Here is an 18075-nt window from a genome sequence, read left to right as displayed (position 1 = left end):
CATTGTGACTTAAACATAAAATGCATGCTGTTTTCCTTCTTTGTGGCAATTTCTAGGTCCGTCCTACTTCCTGTCTTCAGAAGGTGTCAGTTGACAGCCTGCCCCTGGTGGCACACTTTTCCACAACAGCTGGTTTGCACCTTGTCTATAGTCACACACATTCCCACATACACTCACACTGATGCTTGTTCATCTGCTCATGCACTGTCTCATGCACACATCTTTTACACACTCATGCACGTATACTTTCTGACACAGGATGCCAAGACCCTGGCACAGGAATTACCAGAATTTCAGAGCTGGAATCAGCCCTACTTTTGGAAATTTGAAGTTAATCAGGTGATGGAAAGCATTCCCAAAGGAGTGTCAGGATAGAGAGGAATGGTCAGGGGCAAGATGTGGCAGAGGGACAGAGGTGGGAAGCTGCCCAAGTTGGGCTTTTCCCCTTTGTCCTTTTGCTGTGCAGCCGGTGGGCCTCGGGCCAGGACCGCCACTGTGTACTAGGAAATTGCATTGCTGTCAGGAAATACGATCCTTTAGAGGAAAGGGTGGGGTTCTTGTTGGCATGGGGCATTCTGAAAGTAGAAGAACCCATATGAACTATAGAAACCCCAATTAAAACTGTTTAAGCAGTAGAGAGTATTATTGGCTTGTGTAATTGAGAAATCCAAAGAGTTTGGGCTTTAGGTGAGGTGTGATCAAGAGGCTGACCCTGTCTCCACTCCAGGCTCCCACACGTAGACTTTGTTGTCAAACTGTCTTCCTTATAATATCAAGACTAGATGTGGTCTATTAGTCCCTACTTCTGTACTTTACATATGGAGAGAAGAAGCTTACCCTGAATTCCAAGTGGATAGACCTGAGATTCTTCCCAGTGGGCTGGTTTATGCCCCATATCAGCTCACACCCTAACTGGCTTTTTTTATACCAATGAGGCTTCCTCCCAAAGTGGAGAGTGAGGTCACAACCTGATTGTGAAGGGCAAGGGTAGATAATGTGTAAACATCTGGATGTAAAGGTGACTGGATGGTGGTGGCCACTGTGCCACTTGGTCAGCCCCTTGACTATCTAAAGAGCAATGGCATGGTAATGGCCCTGCTTTCTGAGGCACACAGAGAAGTGAGCTGTGTCGAGCCATCTCTGTGTTTGTCTTGGTTTTTATGTTTTGTTTTTTTTTTTTAACATTCAGGATTTTTATTTAATTTTCTAGCAGACAATTTACATACCTTCTTCAACCTTTCCTTTAAGTTAGTGTGACAATTCCATAATAAACTATTTAAAGAGAAACTTTGGTCAAGAATGGAATGAAATGGCGAAAACAAAACCAAACCATTGCTGCTTTTTAAAAAACCAACACTTTCACCAATTATATTCAAACAAAAACACACAATATTTGCACGGTATGTGTTACAGTGTTTCCTTGGGCTGGCTTTCCTCACCATCATGCGAATGGCAGGGCTGGGCTCAGCCGCCGTTCTCATGCTGGATGACAGGGTCGCTCAGCTTCACATTATTCGGAGGCCTTGGATTGAAGACTCTAAGGTCTTAAAGTCCCAAATTGTCATGGCTCCATCGATGCCAGTAGTGCAAAATTTGCGACAATCTTGCTTGTCCACCTCATAAATAGACACTTGAGTGATGCTATTCTGGTGCAGTGTCTCCAAAGCGGTATTACGGTCCTCAGTCGTCGCCCTTTTGTCCATGTTGCGGAAGCGTTCCATGGCAGACATGTTGCGCTGGATGCTCTGTTTTGGAATGTCAAGCTTGGAGACAAAGGTCAAGCAGCCGCGGTCATCATAGTTAAAGAGCATCGGACAACAGTCATGGCCAGCAGCCACAACACTGTTCTCAGAGACAAATGACACACTCAGGAGTGGCAGGAACTCGGTTTTCAGAGTGGAGACCTGTACACTTTTTGAGGCATCAGCAACAGACACCGTACTGTCATGGCTGACCCAAGCCAGACGACTCCCACTGGCAGAGAAGCTGACTCCATGGACCCAGCCACCAGTGCCACTGCCACCAAACTCTGACATCAGTTGGCCAAAAGGCATCTTGCTGCCCCAGGGTGTACTGGCTGGCTTTTCATCCACTTCTTTAATGTAGGCAGAAAACACTCTGCACTTGAAATCACAGGATCCTGCTGCAAGTAAAACATTGTTGGGATGCCAATCCAAGCTGAGGACTGTAGAGCGAATCGGCTTTTTAATGTGCTTGCTTACCCACCAGTCATTTTCAGATTCAAAGTAACAAACAGAAATGAGTCGTGCTCCACTTCCCACAGCAAATTTGTTCTCTAGAGGGGACCACTTCACAAAAGTGGCTGCGCGGTTAATCCTCAGGATCACCAAGGTTGGCTTCCAGACACCATCTTTCTGACTCCAGACATAGGCATTGCGGTCGGCTTCACAAGTGACAATGCGATCGCTCTTGGGAGCCCAGTCAATTCCTGTGATGTGTCCGTTGTGCTCCTTGAGTTCATGAGCTTTCACCCACTGGCTCCCATTCTTCTTATAGATGTGAACTTCGTGATTATTGGGGCTAAGGGCAATTTGGGTACGGTCTCTGTTCCAGGCATGACAGGTGATTGGCTCTAGTAAAAACTGATGCAGGGACATATTCTTAGTGTTTTCAAAGGATAGAAAGCAATGCTGCTCTTTACTTGAGGTCTGGGCGGTCTGGAGGGGCTCGCAGCGGAGAATTCGCGGACTCTGGTCAGTCGACGAGAACAAGCTCTGGCGGGCGCGGGCGTATGTTTATGAATTCTTGTTTAACGTTTCTCTACTGTGCAAGTGAGAAATTACATTGAGCTCCAAGGTAAAGATCAAGCCAGAATTTGTTAGCAATCTATTACTTCTTCTTTTTGTGGCCTCTGCCTCACAAAGAAGTGCTGAACCAAGCGAGAGGCTACTTCCTGCTGAGACAGGGATAATGGCGGAATGATCACAAGCACCGTTTACAGAAAAACCACTCTGCCTTGAGTTGTCCCTTTAGATGCAACACGCGTGTTTTTCATGAGGAACCTGAGGGTAAAGGTGTTTTTCTTCTCAGTTTTTACAAAGAACAAGCCAGAGCCTTAAAAGGGGTAAAAGCTCTCCATGGTCATAAGGCAGGCCAGGGCAGAGGCGGGTGCTACATAGGTTGGGTGGAATCTGTCTGCAAAGCTATGCTTCACGTGGCCACTGTAAAAAGTCATGCCAAGCCATAGTCTTCCTGTGGACCTGGGTGGACTTCCAGACTTCTGCCTTCTCTACTTGAAATTTTTCCCATTTGGAGCCATCCTCGCTGTAAGAGTGGCTCTGTCCTGCCAGAAATCTGCAGCTGTCTCCAAATGCTGCTGGCCCTTCTCAGGACAGCTGCCTCTGTCTGGCCCCACCCAGACCCACCTGTCCAGCTCCTGCAATGCACCTGACACATGTGTGACTTTGTTTTCTCATTTTATTCTTCACTGAAAATGCCCATGTGCTATGTTTTGTTTCATCATAGCTCAGCATCATGGCTCAGCACTTTGTTCTGTTCCCCAAGTGCCAGTGGAGTTTTGTATTACAGGGGTTCCATGGTTTACTTTTCAACAAACCTAGAGAGAGCTCATGGAGGAGTCCAGAATTGCACTATTGATTGGTAGTCAGAAGGAATATGTGACAGGATCAAAAATATGATGAATATTTAAATTTTAAAAATGTATTACAGTAAAAGACACATTGCCATTAATGCCCCTCAGAATATGCTCTGTCACTCTGGACACATCTCATCGTTCCTGCCACTTTTTGAAGCCACTCTTAAAGTCCTTTCTCATGTCTGTAGTCACAGTGTTGTGGTTACCTCAGTGTCCTGAACTAAGTCAACGATTTACCTCTCACATCACTTTAACTTTGGGGAAGAGCCAAAATCTGCAAAAGGCCAGTGAATAAGGTGTAACAAGGACACCACCGTGTCTTTATTTGACAGAAATATCTGTAAACAGTTTGAATCAATTCAGGACATTGAGGCAGCCAGGAAAAGCCACTCACCAAAGAGGATTTCCAGAACGGCTCAGAAAGTGGCAAGAATGATGAGATAACTGTGTTGGAAGTTGACAGAGGAGGAAGGGAGAAAAGGGGAAGGGGAAGGCAAATGAATTAAGATGTGTTATATTCAGGTTCCAGCTCCCCACAATGAGTGTAATCATCATGCCCTGCAAACGTGTACTAATAAAATATTTAAAATGCTTTTTAAAAATTGTGTCCCAAGTGAGGGGTAGTATTTTGAAGAGAATTAATGAAATATGTCTTTTACTCTAATAAATTTTAATTTTTACTTAAACATGCACTGCATGTTTTAAAAATCACACTGCATATTTCAGGTCTCAGAACTACAGGATTCTCCATCACTTCAAAAGGCACTTTCCAGGCTTGCATCTAAATTCCTTCCCAAACAGAAATTTTCTCCTGGCTTCACAATCCCTTTCCATTCATGCATTACAACCTGGACATATTTCTCATAATCCAAATGGCAAAGGACTGGATTTAGCCTGTTTTTGTCAATAAAGTTTTATTGACATGCAGCCTACCCTATTTGTGTGTCTGTTGTCTCTGGCTACTTTCCTACCACAGCAGCGGAGTTGAGTCATCACACCTGAGCCCACTGGCCTGCAAAGTCTAAAATAGTTAAAGAAAACATAGGCTAACCTTGATCTAAGCCCATGCACTGTGGATTCTCCTCCACAAGCCACAGGAGATCCTTTTCCTCAATGTAGACAGGAGTAAAAACCTCAGCGCCTGGTCTTCAGCAGGAAAAAATAAAATCAAATTCTGAATGTTTGTAGAAGTGGAGCAGCATCCACTCTCCTTTCACTTAAAGGAACATCAACAACTGACTGCAGCAGCCACCCTGGGACTCTGGCCCACATCCCTGATCAGTCAGCATCAGTCACCCCCACCCCTTTTGAGGTACTAAGAATTGAACCCAGGGCCTTCACACTCAACTGCATCCCCATGCCCTCCTCCATGTTATTGGAATTTTGAGAAAGGTCTCATCATGTTGCCCAAGCTGGGCTCAAACTTGTAATCCTCTTGCCTTAGCCTCCCAAAGTGCTGGGACTACAGGCATGTTCTGTGGTGGCCTAGGCACTCAAGTGGAAAACTACTTTCCCTCCCAGACTCAGTAGATACCATCACATCAGAATGTCTCACAAAGCAACAGTCCTGTCACCTGTGAACATTCATGGATTGTCCTCTCTGCGGCAGACAGAGCATTTCTTATGAGGCCCAGACTCAATGAAACATAATTCATTGTTTCTGTTTCTTTGATTAAGCATTGCATAAAGTCTCTGCTTGCCATTAGGGACAATGCTGAGTGAGAAATGCCTCCCTGTGAATAGTAGCTCCATTCCACTCTACAGTGCTCACACTATTAAAGACCCCGGGAACTAAGCCCAGAGCCCACGGCTGCTCACCCTTTGAAGGGAGTTGTTGACAGTGTTGTCCTGTTTTCTTTCTCTCCCATGGCTAGCCCCTACTCTGTGTCACAGCCTATCTCCTGTTGCCTGATTTGTATTGGGTAACACCAGGAGGATGTTGTAGGGGAAGGGTCCCTACATTACCCTATCTTCCTTAAAGCAGCCACATCCACCCTTTTCTGATTTATGCCCATTTCAGGGAGACCCTGGAAGACACTCTTTTCACATGCAGATGTTATTATTGGTAATAGGTAAGCACTGCTAATCAGGGCATTGTTGACAGCTGTGAAGACCTGTCCCGAGGGCCACACCTCTGCAGCAAAGCTGCCAGTTGAGCTTCCTTGGAGGAGGAGGGAGAAGAGGAGGCGCTAGGGAAACTGTAAAGGAGGGGGCGGCATTACTTTAGTCATTCCTTGCTGCTTTTTTCCTCTAGAAGTGAGCATTTCACGAAGAAAATGTGCAACAGTATGCAAAGTGAGGGGAGAGATTCTGGTTGGAGCTCTGAGCCTGTAAGGGTGGTGGTGACTCTTGACTGAGAGGAGCTGGCTGCTCTGTGGAGCCCTGCATGGGACCTTAGGCCGTGGCATCCTGACAGCAAAGATTTAAGCAGTGAGTGTCAAGCTGCAGTCCAGCGCAGGGTTCTCCAGAGCCATCGTTCTTGGAGTCTACAGCTCTAGAAGTTGAGTTGGGCTGGTGAGAGTACGAGGTACTTTTGGCCATTTAAAAGCCTGGAGGTGTCTGTGGCAAAGGGCTTTGCCTGTTGATGCTTTGTCTTTTTGTTTGGGTATATGGAAAAGAGAATGACAAGTGACCTCCCAGATGGCAAGAGTGAGGGTCCTTTTAATAATGTTTTAAACTTTTGGACTCATGGGATCCAAATAAAATTGATAATGTGTTATTACTGATATTCTTGGATGAATATACAAGAGGAATATGTCCCTTTGCTTTGAAACAGCTGGGAGAACTTAGGTATTATTCCCAAGGTGCCTTGTAACCAAGTCAATTAAATGCAAGAATATATATATGTACATATATATACATATAATTTGAATTCATATTAATAAAAGGCAATTCCTGTTAATATAGTTCCTATCTGTGCTACTATTTCACTAAGTAACATCAGGCTAAATTAAATTCCATGTGAATGGGCTGACAAGGAACTAAAAGGCCTTTTCTGCAGGCTAGAAAGCAAATCACAATGGTTTATTATATTTCTGATACAAATGAAAAAAGAATGGGAAATATGATATCAGAGGCAGCTAGACAGTGTGTCCCAGAACAGGGATGTCACAGCTGGGCAGTGGGTCCTACCATAGCTTGGATATGGATTTGCTTCAAAAACAAGAGCTCAAACCAGTGTGGGGGTACATGCCTGTAACTGGAGAATGAGGCAGGAGAATTGTGAGGTAGAGGCTTGCACTAGATACTGACTTCAGGGCCAGCCTGGACTGCATAGCAAGACCCCTTCTTTAAAAACCATTTGTTTTAGAAAGCACGAGCCCTTTTCAAGATTCTGTTAACTGTTCCTGCTTGCCCACTTCCTTTTACCCCTGTCATCTGAAGGCAGGAACTCCTTTATTCCACAGTTGTTCTGGAGGAAGCTGGCACTCTGCTCTCCTGGGCCCAGGTTGGTGCCTTCTTCAGGAGCCCATCTCCTTCACCCTGGCCACAGTGCTCATGAGTCAGTCTGCATTCTTCCCCTTGATGTGGCTGCCAGAACTGACAGGGAGGAGCTCTCTCTCCTCTCTGATTGTGAGGCTATAACGACCTGCACTTGACGGTACTTTACTTGCAGTTTGTACCCTGTTGGATGCACACCCAACTGAAAGATTGAAATGTGCAAGGGACCAGGCTCAGCATGAATGAGCCAGTTTTAAACAGAAGTAGCAAAGCAAGATGAGCAAAATCATGCTCAGCATCACAAGGCCCGCTGGACTCTGCCTGTTCCCTTTTTAGTCAGACAGCCATGAATTCCAGTTTACCTAAATTAGTAAGTGGTGTGTTTCCATCAGCTGTAGTCCAAGCCCCCTGTCTACGACATGGCAGTGTTTGGTAACTGGCACCCACATTTTCCTCCCAGGCTGCTGAACCATATTCTAGCCCCTGTGCTACCTGCTTCAGCAAGCTTTTGTGGAGTGTTTTTATGTCCAGACCCTGTGATAAGCCCTAAGGATATGACTGTGAAGAACACAGCCAAGGTCTCTGGTCGTGGTCCCTGTTCTCTTAGTAAACACTTCTGAGGATAGCTGACCTCTTCTATTCTCTGATCCTTTGGAGTTTTGGATTCTGAACTGGCTGGCTCACCTTTTCTCAGTCTTCTCCTTTTGTTGGTGTGCTTATCCCCAACTGCTTATATAAACTTGACTTTCAATTTTTCCAGTCCTGGCCTATTTGTACCCAAACTTCACCCAGTACGAAGCAATAAACTGTCCACTCTGCTTAAATTGTTAGCCTCCAAGGATCCCCGTGTCTGGTCTCTCCAATGGCCGGTCTAATCACCATTCCCGTAAGTTCTTTGATAAACCTGGTTTTACATCTACAAAGTAGAGGCAACAGTAAGTATAGTAACAGCCATTTCATAGATGATGTTGATGACTGAGTGACTAAGGGCTGCTTCATAAAAGCAAATCAACATATACTCAACTAAAGTTATTGTCCAGTGTTTCTAACCCTAATAATCAGGTCTCAGGTGGTAGAGGTCTGGTTCACACCCTAATATTACAGAAAATAGTGCTGTGAAGAGGAATTTCTAGATCAGAAAAATATGTACCTTTTTAAAACTTGTTTCAGAATTCTATTAAAGGACTAAATCTCATTTTTTTAAAAAAAATTGTTCTGGATTTCTCTTATTTGGACTTTTCTTAAAGAAAACATTCTTAGGGATTGACTTACCTCCAATCCTGGTTAGAATAAACTGTGCAAAGAGAAATTTGTGTGTGTGTGTGTGTGTGTGTGTGTGTGTGTGTGTGTCTGCATATGTGTGCATACATGTGTGTATCTATATGTATATTCTTGCACACGTGCTTGGAGGAGAGCGAGAATGTTCTTCTGTGTTTCACACATGGGATGCATGTGGGGTGCACTTGAGCTTGTACGTTTCAAATGTCCTTAAGCCACTTTTATCTTCATGCTGTTGTATTGGGTGCAAACCTGTCTAGCCTGTTTCTCCTCTCTGGGAAGGTTCCTGTGACTGTGTTTGAATAGTGCCCAGGCTTTCAGTCTCTGGAGTAAGCAGCAATGGCAGGAAGGGGTCTGCTTTTCACTTATCTGATTGGCAAAGGTTCTTTATTGAAACGTCTCTAACATTGAACACTTTCACTTTGCCAGCAAAAGACCCCTGTTAGAAGCCATGTTCCTTAACCTTCCGTGTATTTGCCATTCATTGAATTCCTTGACTAATGGTAGTAATTGCCCAATTAGGATAGTTTTAAAATGAGGAGGTAGCCAAGCATGATGGCACCTGCCTGTAATCTTAGCATTTTGGAAGGGTGAGGAAGGAGGACCACAAGTTAGAGCCCAGAAGTGTAAATTAGCATTTTAGTGAGACTGTCTTAAAATTGAAAAACAGAAAAGGAAGATGCTGGGAATGTAGCTCAGTGCAAGAGCCTCGGGTCCAACTCCTAGCCACCCACCGAGGGGTGATAAAATTTTTAAGTTGTTGAGGACAGGAAGATGGGCTGTGAAACCCCGATGTGAATAACTGACAAGGTTTGTTTTTAAGGACTATCAAGAAGGAATAAAGCTCCCTTTTCTAAGGACTATCAGGGTGCCCACTGGTCTAAGGAGCTCTTATCAGTGAAGTGCTGGGGCCGCTGTGTAGCCTTTGCATTGCGTTGTGTGGGTGCACACAAGCATCATCATATCATCCACACATTTAGCTACTCTGGCATATCCCCAGGTGTTCTACGCACACACAAGCTCCTCCCTGATTTTGTCTGTGCGTGCTTATTTTCATAACCCAAAAATGTCAAGACTGCATTTTATTTAGACTAAATTATCACCTTAATCCTTTTCAGTCACCCTTCAGTCAGTGATACCTATGCTTCCGTCTCATTGTTGTCTTTGCTTTCAATTCCTCCAGTTATACACAACATCAGGATCAGCAGTTGTGCCATCTCCTGACACCATAATCCTCACCTGCCTCTGTGCCACTGTGTTCATGACCTGGGTTGCTTAGTTACATATCAGGTAACCAGGAGCACTAGAGTCGACTGGGAAACTCATGTTGTACATCTTAAGTTGGGTATTTGTTTCAATTTACCCCTGCACGTGTGAATTAGGCACCTGATACATGTAAGATTTTGTGTTAGGCTATGAGGAACAAAGGTAAATGACAGGCTTTTAGTCTAATGTGATGTGTGCAGCAAAGAACCCACACATTAACTGGCTCAGTTGATAAGCAGATACATTATGTCATATTTCATAAGGAATGTATTATTTCAGGATATCCTAAGACAGAACAGCTCATGTGCAATTCTTGCAGGCTCTGACTTTTCTTCTTGATGACTGCCTTGTTTAAATAAACTCTTTATGTTGACTTCAGGATGCCTCCAAAATTCAAGTGAGGTTTCCCAGAAGTCCCCTAAGTACATTCCCCTTTTGGCCAAGAATGGGTCCCCTGCATGTCCCTAAACCAGCCACTGGTGGAAGAATGTGATTATCATAATGAGTCTAAATTCATCTTTTTTGGGTACAGTGGATGCTGGGTGATCACTGATGTCCACACCAGACAGGGGAAATGAAAGAATCACTGTGATGTGTAATGTGCTGAGATCCCCTGTGTAGACTATGTGACTGGATGCCTCGCGTGGATTCTATGTGGTTGGATCTCCTGTGTAGACTCTGTGTGTTCAGATCCCTGTGTAAATTCTATGAAATTGGATTCCCTGTGTAGACTCTGTGATCAGATCTCCTGCCACAATGCCTCTTTCACTCAGACATATACTCTTTTTATATGGAGGCATTGAGAGCCCGAGAGATTATGATAAAACAGACATAAACATGGCTTGTCTTCCTCAAGCAATAGTTTTAATAATGTATATTTAGGAAAAAAATCTCCAAAATATAAAGAATAAAAAATCTATAGGACTCATTAAGGTAAAATAGGTGACTAAATTCTGGAGCATTGGGACATCTACCTGGCTCTTGAGGTACACAGTTCTCTCCTTTGTTGTGTACTTTCTTGGGTAGAATAGTTAAATAGACCATATCTCCATAAATCTTGATTGCTATAAAAAGAAATGAGGTTAATCTGAATGCTTTACAGGCCACACAACTATATTTTAGTGGTTGTGGGCTTTTGGAGATTCTTCCCCAGCCTAGTTGTGATCTGATGTTTGTATAGTTGTGCTCTATCATGTAAATACAATGTTTGCATTTTATTTTTCATGCTGTGTATCTTACTTATTTAAATTACTTATCCTCTCTATAACCACATAGTAGTGTACATGGAAAGTGCCATTCAAAATGGGAATGAAACTTGCCAGTAAGAGTTGAGATTCCCTGCACCCTGTACTAAATCAGTTAGCAGACTCAAGTATTCTGCTTTAAAAATAGAAACAAAGAACAGATCCACAAGGCAAATAAGTTCACATCGTCTTATCCTGCTTCTAGCATAACTTGGAAAGAGCTTTTGAACTCTAAGCCACTTAGAAGGGGGCAAATGTGTGTCAGATAATCCTTGCCACTGCTGTTGAGACCAATCGGAATCAGGTCATAGGATTAAAGTGGTTTGGACCAGAGATGTTGACCACCATCTTCTTTCTTAGCAGCCATTGTTCCCATCTTTTAGGAATATTTCACACTGAAGCATCTCTGATCACTTTTCTAGATCTCCCTGCTTTATCCCAGGGTCGTTTTCTTTTTCTCACTTTTTTTCTCCCATCCTTCTTCCTTCTCCCTTCCTCTAGACCTAAGCAGTAGGTTCCAAACTTTATTATTCTTAATTCTTGATCAATTCTAAGCTCTCTCTTAAGCTGTACCCAACTTTTAAAAATGAGGATAAATTCTCCTTGTGTCCATGTATAGCTTTTATACTTCCTTCTGCTCATTGGAAATTTATTGAGCACTTGCCAGAAGTCAGACACTATGCTAAGCAGTAACAGTACAGTAATAACAAGGCAAGCATGAGTCCTTTGCTCAGGAGACTTATAGTCTGATGTCAAAAGCAGGCACTAAGCAGATAATTTTAAATGCGATGGTGCTATGAAAGAGGAAGTTCAAGCTGTTGAGATGAGATGCTAACCTGCCTTGGAGGATCCAATGTTAAAGCTGAAGTTTGAAAGGTAAAGGATGGGAGTTCATCGTATGGAACCACCTGATGGAGAAGAATATTCAAGACTGAAGGAATAGAAAATACTGAGAGGCTGAGGCAAAAGGGTTAAAACTCAAAAAAAAGAGCAGTGTGGCCTTCTGTAATGAGACAAAGCATCAAACAGACATGGGCATGTTGCTATATACCTGTGATCCCGGCTAGATGGGACACTGAGGCAGGAAGACTGCAGGTTGGAGCCCAGTCTAGATAAGTTAGTGACTTGGTGAAAAATTGTCTCAAAATAAAACATTGGACTGGGGGTGTAGCTGTGGACTGCAGTACCATAAAACAACAACAAAAAGAAACATGAAATAGACTCAGTGAGCTTACAGTGTTCACAGTGACAGAGTAATCCTTGAAATCAGATCCCTTAATCTGACTTATTTACTGATTTAACCCATCATTTTGCTCGAACGAGTGCAAACTTCAGCCCAGACTGAACACATACAGAAGTATGAGAGTAGAGTGCTCTGGGAGTGCCATTGGAGCAATTCTTCTTGCATTGAAGGACACTGGAGAACATGAAAGCTCCAGGCTTTCTGTGGGGACACTCATCAGAAAGTCTCTCAGCAGATTAAAACCCTAAAGCTCTGCTCAGGGAAAGCTGAACTGAGCCCGCACCACTCTCTGCTGAGCCGTGGGGAATGTGGGCAACCCAGTTCCAGACATCAGCTCACTTGGAAATGGAGACGACCAGTTCCATCTGCTGCTTAAACAACGTGTGTGAACTGGGGACTGATAAGGTAGAAACAATCCAACAATATAACTTTTAGGGTCCCTTCCTTAAAACTTATTTGTTCCATATAGTTTTTTTTTTCCTTTTAAATTCAGTTTGTGCTGACATTAATGATTTCTCTAGAAATGCTTGAATTCTGGTTATATCGCCTTTTGCTGCCACCATATTGCCATTTGCTTGCTCATTTAAAATAACTTTTCCATATGGACAGTACAAGTTATACATCTGGATAAGAGTAAAGATGTCAGGAGGGATGCTCAAGAAACTAGGAAGAGGTAAATTGGGGGAGGGGAAATGTGCAGGGCTGCATATAGTCACATCAAGCTTTGGGTGGTTTAGATGAGCAGGAATCTTCTCTCAGAGTCATGAGTTATGGTTTAGCAGAGCACTAGCTAGATAACACCTCTCACTAATGCTCTCACGGGGGCCTCGGAGCAGTGAACAACTTGGGCTGTCTTACATGGCAACTGTGGAAATGCAGATGTGAGAGAGGCTGTGTGTATTCACTGACTCACCTTTTGTATGATTGCACATGCATTTCAAAATTAGAAATAAAAGAGTAATGTTGTTGATACAGAAAACCAGCAGGAAAGGCACCTCCACCAAAATAAATAAAAATCTTTCTGTGATTGCATCAACTCAGACATCATTTCTGTTAATGATTTTCTATATTTTCCTCCAGTTTACAATTTTTTCCTTTTATTTTTATATAATTGGCATTTTTTTAAATCAAGAGAAATTTGAATACCATTTTTTCCCCCGCAGATGTAAGTTTCACATGCTCATAGTAGAATACTTGCAAAAATACAGTGGTACCTTAATTCGTTCCACAATTCTGGCCACAGAATTCATCCCAAGATTCTGGTTGCAACCGAATTGCAAGCAAATTAAGATATGTTCTACCTGTTTACCTTTTGTTGTGGTGGTACCAGTTTTATTGAGATATATAACGCATGTCATAAAGTTCACCTGTTTTTAATGTGAAATTCAATGGCTTTCCCTATATTTTGGAGTTATACTTCCACAACTGTAACTGACATGGTGTTTATAAAATTCATCCATGTCATAGTATAGATTTCATTCCCTTTTTGTGATTTATTTTTGTTAATTCCCTATTTAGGTTTTATTGGTTAACTGGTTTTTAGTCACATGCCATAAAATTTACTTTCTGGTGATTTTTGACACCAGGTCAAAATTTCATCTGGCTCCTTTTACTTAGCATAATATTTTCAAGATTCATAAAAGTTGCAGCATATATTCATACTTCATTTTATAGCTGAATAAACCTTCCATTGTGTAGAGTATCATATTCTGTGTGTCTATTCATTTAGTGATGGAAAGTTGAGTTTTTCACTTTTTGGCTATCATAATAATGCTGCTAAGAATATGTTTGTTCAAATTTTTGTGCAAGCATATGTTTTAAACTCTCGTGTATACCACAAGCCTTTTACTACTAAATATTCCATTGTATGTATCAAATTTTCAAAATCTATTGATCAGTTGAAAGATGTGTATTGTTTCTGAAATTTGGCTATAACATGTAATAATGCCATGAGTTCTGTGTGTAGTTTTTACAGATCTGTTTTCACTTCTATGGATTGTATATCTGAGAAATTTATTGAGGAATCCTGTTCTTATCCATAAAGGCTGCCCTACTTTACATTCCTGCCAGCAATGGAGGAGAGTTCAGATTTATCTTAGACTTCACCAACAATTGTTATTACCCATCTTTTTATTGTAGTGAATAACACTGTGGTTTTGATTTACATTTACTCAGTAACTAGTGATACTGATTTTATTTTGAGGTGCTACAATTTGGTGTTGTTCCATCTCTTCAGAAAGCGCATCTTTTCTGAAACTCTTTAGAATGCTTCCCTTTGTTTCCTCTTATCAGAGTGGAGCCCACACTGGATCAACAGCGATTCATCCCAGCAGCAGAGAAAATGGCCACCCACAAACACCAAATACTCTGGAAAAGGGGGAAATAGGTGGTGTATAGACAATCACCATTGTCCACCAAAATACATAAACAAGTAATAACCCAAAATCATCTGTAAGCCCAGTAGTCAGAGATGATAATGACACCTTTTTAGGATGAGGAAGCCTACTTTAAATTTCTATGATGCTACCTCTTTTAGGACTGAAATACCCCTTCTTTCTCTACTGTTGCTTAAGAGCAGGTCGTGGTCTTCTCTCTCACAGACTGTCCACCATGCGCTGAAGGCTTGGTCTGGAGGATTCACAGCAGTTTTTGCAACTTCCCTGGCCCTCAAAGCTGTGGCATACTGGTTTGGCTGCTTTTCCTCCTTGTGGACCATCCAATTAGTAGTTAAGAACAGTATGTCACTACTTTCAACTCTGAAGTTAATTTTAGGATAACAAGATGGAAGAAATACTTTTCCGCCCCTCTTTTAGACTTTGCTTTCCCTTTGTTCTTTCTGCTACTAGCCAAATATTTGAAATTCCTAGCAATAATCTTACCAGATTATTCTCTGTTTTTTAGTAATAATGGGGAAGTGCCCTATTTTTATAACCTGTTGTCCAAACTTGTCTGGTGGTCAGGATGTACCTGGCCTTGACGATGTTTTCTGTTTTTCATTTTCTTGTAGTTGTCTGTCCCCCTTAGTAGTGTGGTTGGTCTTCAAGGGATCAAGATTTTGCATATATGTGTTTCTTTTTCTTTTACCATTTGTTGTACAGGAATGAAAAGTCACTGAGTTTTCAGTAATGGCTCTCTTAACTTCCATAAAAATATTCTGTTGCTTTTTATCATTAACTGTTCTTTTTCTTTAAGACAAATTGGATAAACCCGCAAGGGTAGACTTTGTGTTACATTCACAAAGTGAACGTGAGTAATAAAATATATCTTAGAGCCATGAGTAGCTATGCTATGAGCTGAGTGCTTGCTACAAATTGAAGTCCTAATCCCCAGTATGATGGCATGTGGAGGTGGGGCTTTGGGGGCAGTTAGATTTGGATGGGGTCATAGGGATGAGACCCTCATGGTAGAGCTTGTGACCAAATTGGCAGCACCTTCATCTTGGACTCTCAAGCCTCCAGAACTGTGAGAAATCAACTTCTATTGTCTAAGCCACGCAGTCTACAAGACTTCTGTTACAGCAGCTGGAACCGAGTAAAACATAAACTTTCGTATGAGGCCAAAGTTAATTATAACTTCTAAATACAAAAGAAATTTGTTCTTTTCTCTCTCAAAGTAGGACTGAAAGTTTTGCAGCAAGACCATGTAAAAAAGCCTTTATAAATCCTTCCAGTTTCTTCATCCATGATAGGACCAAAATAACTCTCTCCACTTTACCTTGGGAAAATACTGTGAAAATCAACTGATGATATAAATGAAGCTGCCTTCATTTACTTAGAAAAAAAGAGGTGATTATAAGCCAATGAATTACAGTTTTATTTTTGTCTTTGTTGATATGCATATAAATTAGGTATAAATATAAGGCGACAAATTACAGGGGTGGGAGGTCAGTCACAAGATTGATCGCGTTTCTTTCTCAAAGTCCAGCCTGCCGCTGCTGAGCTACACAGGCTTCCTTGGAACTATGATCACCGTCAAGAGCTTCTATACCAGTGACTTCAAAAAACTGACCAATGTCTGTTCAGTGGACTAAAAGTAAAATTGGGCATAATGTAAAGTCTTATCCACACTACTTTTTTGTAGTTGTTAATACAAAAAAAAAAAAAAAAAGGTAGCATGCTTCCTTTTTCTTTTGAGCAGGAATTTAGTAAAGTTCCATTTAGTAAACTAAATTTAGTAAATGGATGAAGTTTTTAGGAAAATGAGACAGTTTTGCTCCATTTTCTTTTCCATTCCTCTAGGAGTAAATAAGTTTGCCAAAGATCAGAAGCTGAATAGATGCCTTAGAGCTGGATATGATTTCTTTGCTAGTGGTTTTATTCCTTTGCAATGCCAAAAATCCATTCACAGTCCTGAAGGCAGCTGGGAAGGGGAGCCACATGGGGTTCCTACTGAGTCCCCAGGCTTCCTTCCCTTTCCTCCTGCTTGAGTCCATGACTGGAGGGTGCTCCACAGGGAAGAGAAGAGGCAGGAGACGGGAGATGACACAGACTACCTAGGCCCCCTCCAGGGGGAATGAAGTGGCATTTGTGCTCTCCCAAGCCCTCCTGCCTCCTTCTTGGTAAGGTCAAGTAAAAAGAGCAAGCAACCCCTAAATGAGCATCCACTGATGCCCAGCTCGGAGGAGTGGCACCTTTGCCCACCAAGCTCTTTATACTGCTCAGGCCAGAGAACCCCATGATTGAAGCAGATGGACTTTCTTAACCTCGTTATCTGGACATGTCCCTGACCTGCACAAGCTCTCCCTCCACACCTGTGGAATTTCGCACCTGACCCCGCCAGGGTTCCCTGGTCTTCCACCACTCTGCCACCCGCTTTGGCCCTTTGCCCTTCGGTTCTATAAGTGTCAGGCCCTTCTTGCTCCTGGGCTTTACTTGTCATATACCATGACTGTTTTTATGTCTTCCTTCTGTCACTAGATTTCTTCGACTCAGCCTTCAGGTCTCACCCTAAATGTCATGTCCTCAAAAAGGTGATCCTGACCCCATTGTATATTCCAGGTCCCCCGTTATAACCCTCTGTGGTAGTGCTTTGATGTCACTTGTTTAAATGTCTGACACACCCCTCCCTATTCCTCTGAGACCCCCCTCTGTCAGCAATCATCTCCATTTTGTTACAGTACGTTCTAAGTATTTAGTTCCCTGCCTCATGCATAATGCAAGTGCAGTAATACATATTCTTCTTTTTTGGGGTGCTGGGAATCAATCCCAGGGCCTTGTATATGCTAGGCAAGCACTCTGCCACAGAGCTACAGACCAGCTCCACAACACATAATTTTTAGTGAGAGTATATATTTTACGAATAGACAAACTCCTTCCTACATTCACTACTGAGATAAATATTCGTTGTTCAGTTCAATAAATGTTTACTGATTGTCTGTTGTATGCCAGCCCCTAGGAAATAGATATGAGTAAAACCTTTCCCTAGCTTTCACCCGTGACCGTGACTTCTGAATAGGGCTCATTGCCACCCTGCCTAGCAGTGTTTGGAAATCTGCAGAGGCACTCTTTGTTGCCGCTGTCATGATGATCAGGGGCACGACTGGCATTCAGGTCACTAAACCCCTCTCGGTGCATGTGATACTTCCCCCCAGGAAAGCCATCCTAGCCAGCCCCATCTCCACTGTGAGTCCCTCATAATGCAGGAGAGAAAAGCGAGGGGGGTGGGGGGGGTGGCCAGTGCCTGGTCCTGTGTACTGCAAGACACTTGTAGCCACGCATGGTCCAGGAAAGGGGATAACCTTTGATACTGGGGTCTGTGCTGGGGGTATTTTCTTAGACATACAAAAGAAGGGCTTTGCCCCTCCTAAGGAGCTTCTAATGTAAATTAAAATAAAGTGTGAAAATATAAACAGCTTATGTTGAAAATCATTACTCCTCTTTATGGCAAATGTTTTTTAAACTACAAGAAAATAATGGGAAAATTTATTCCAGTTATTTCTCAAAAAACTTTGAGTTCATTAGGCAAGGGTGATCAAACTACAAGACAAA

At 42.5% G+C, this 18075-nt stretch overlaps 2 protein-coding genes across 2 annotated transcripts in view; one reads left to right on the top strand and one right to left on the bottom strand.

Annotated features, from left to right (window-relative positions):
• Frmd4b (FERM domain containing 4B) overlaps positions 1-18075 on the top strand; it is a 334677-nt gene that overhangs the window by 126675 nt on the left and 189927 nt on the right. The window lies entirely within an intron of this gene.
• Positions 1156-2747, bottom strand: LOC100732310 (actin-related protein 2/3 complex subunit 1A-like). The gene has a single exon (XM_063260239.1). The coding sequence runs from the start codon at positions 2616-2618 to the stop codon at positions 1506-1508; it is 1113 nt and encodes a 370-aa protein (XP_063116309.1). The 5' UTR covers positions 2619-2747; the 3' UTR covers positions 1156-1505.

This window comes from Cavia porcellus, unplaced genomic scaffold (genome assembly GCF_034190915.1).
Source record: "Cavia porcellus strain 051 isolate PalLab524CR breed Dunkin Hartley unplaced genomic scaffold, mCavPor4.1 scaffold_13, whole genome shotgun sequence".
NCBI classification, from domain to species: domain Eukaryota; kingdom Metazoa; phylum Chordata; class Mammalia; order Rodentia; family Caviidae; genus Cavia; species Cavia porcellus.
The sequence above is the reverse complement of the archived record's forward strand: the minus strand, read 5'-3'. Positions and strand labels throughout refer to the sequence as shown.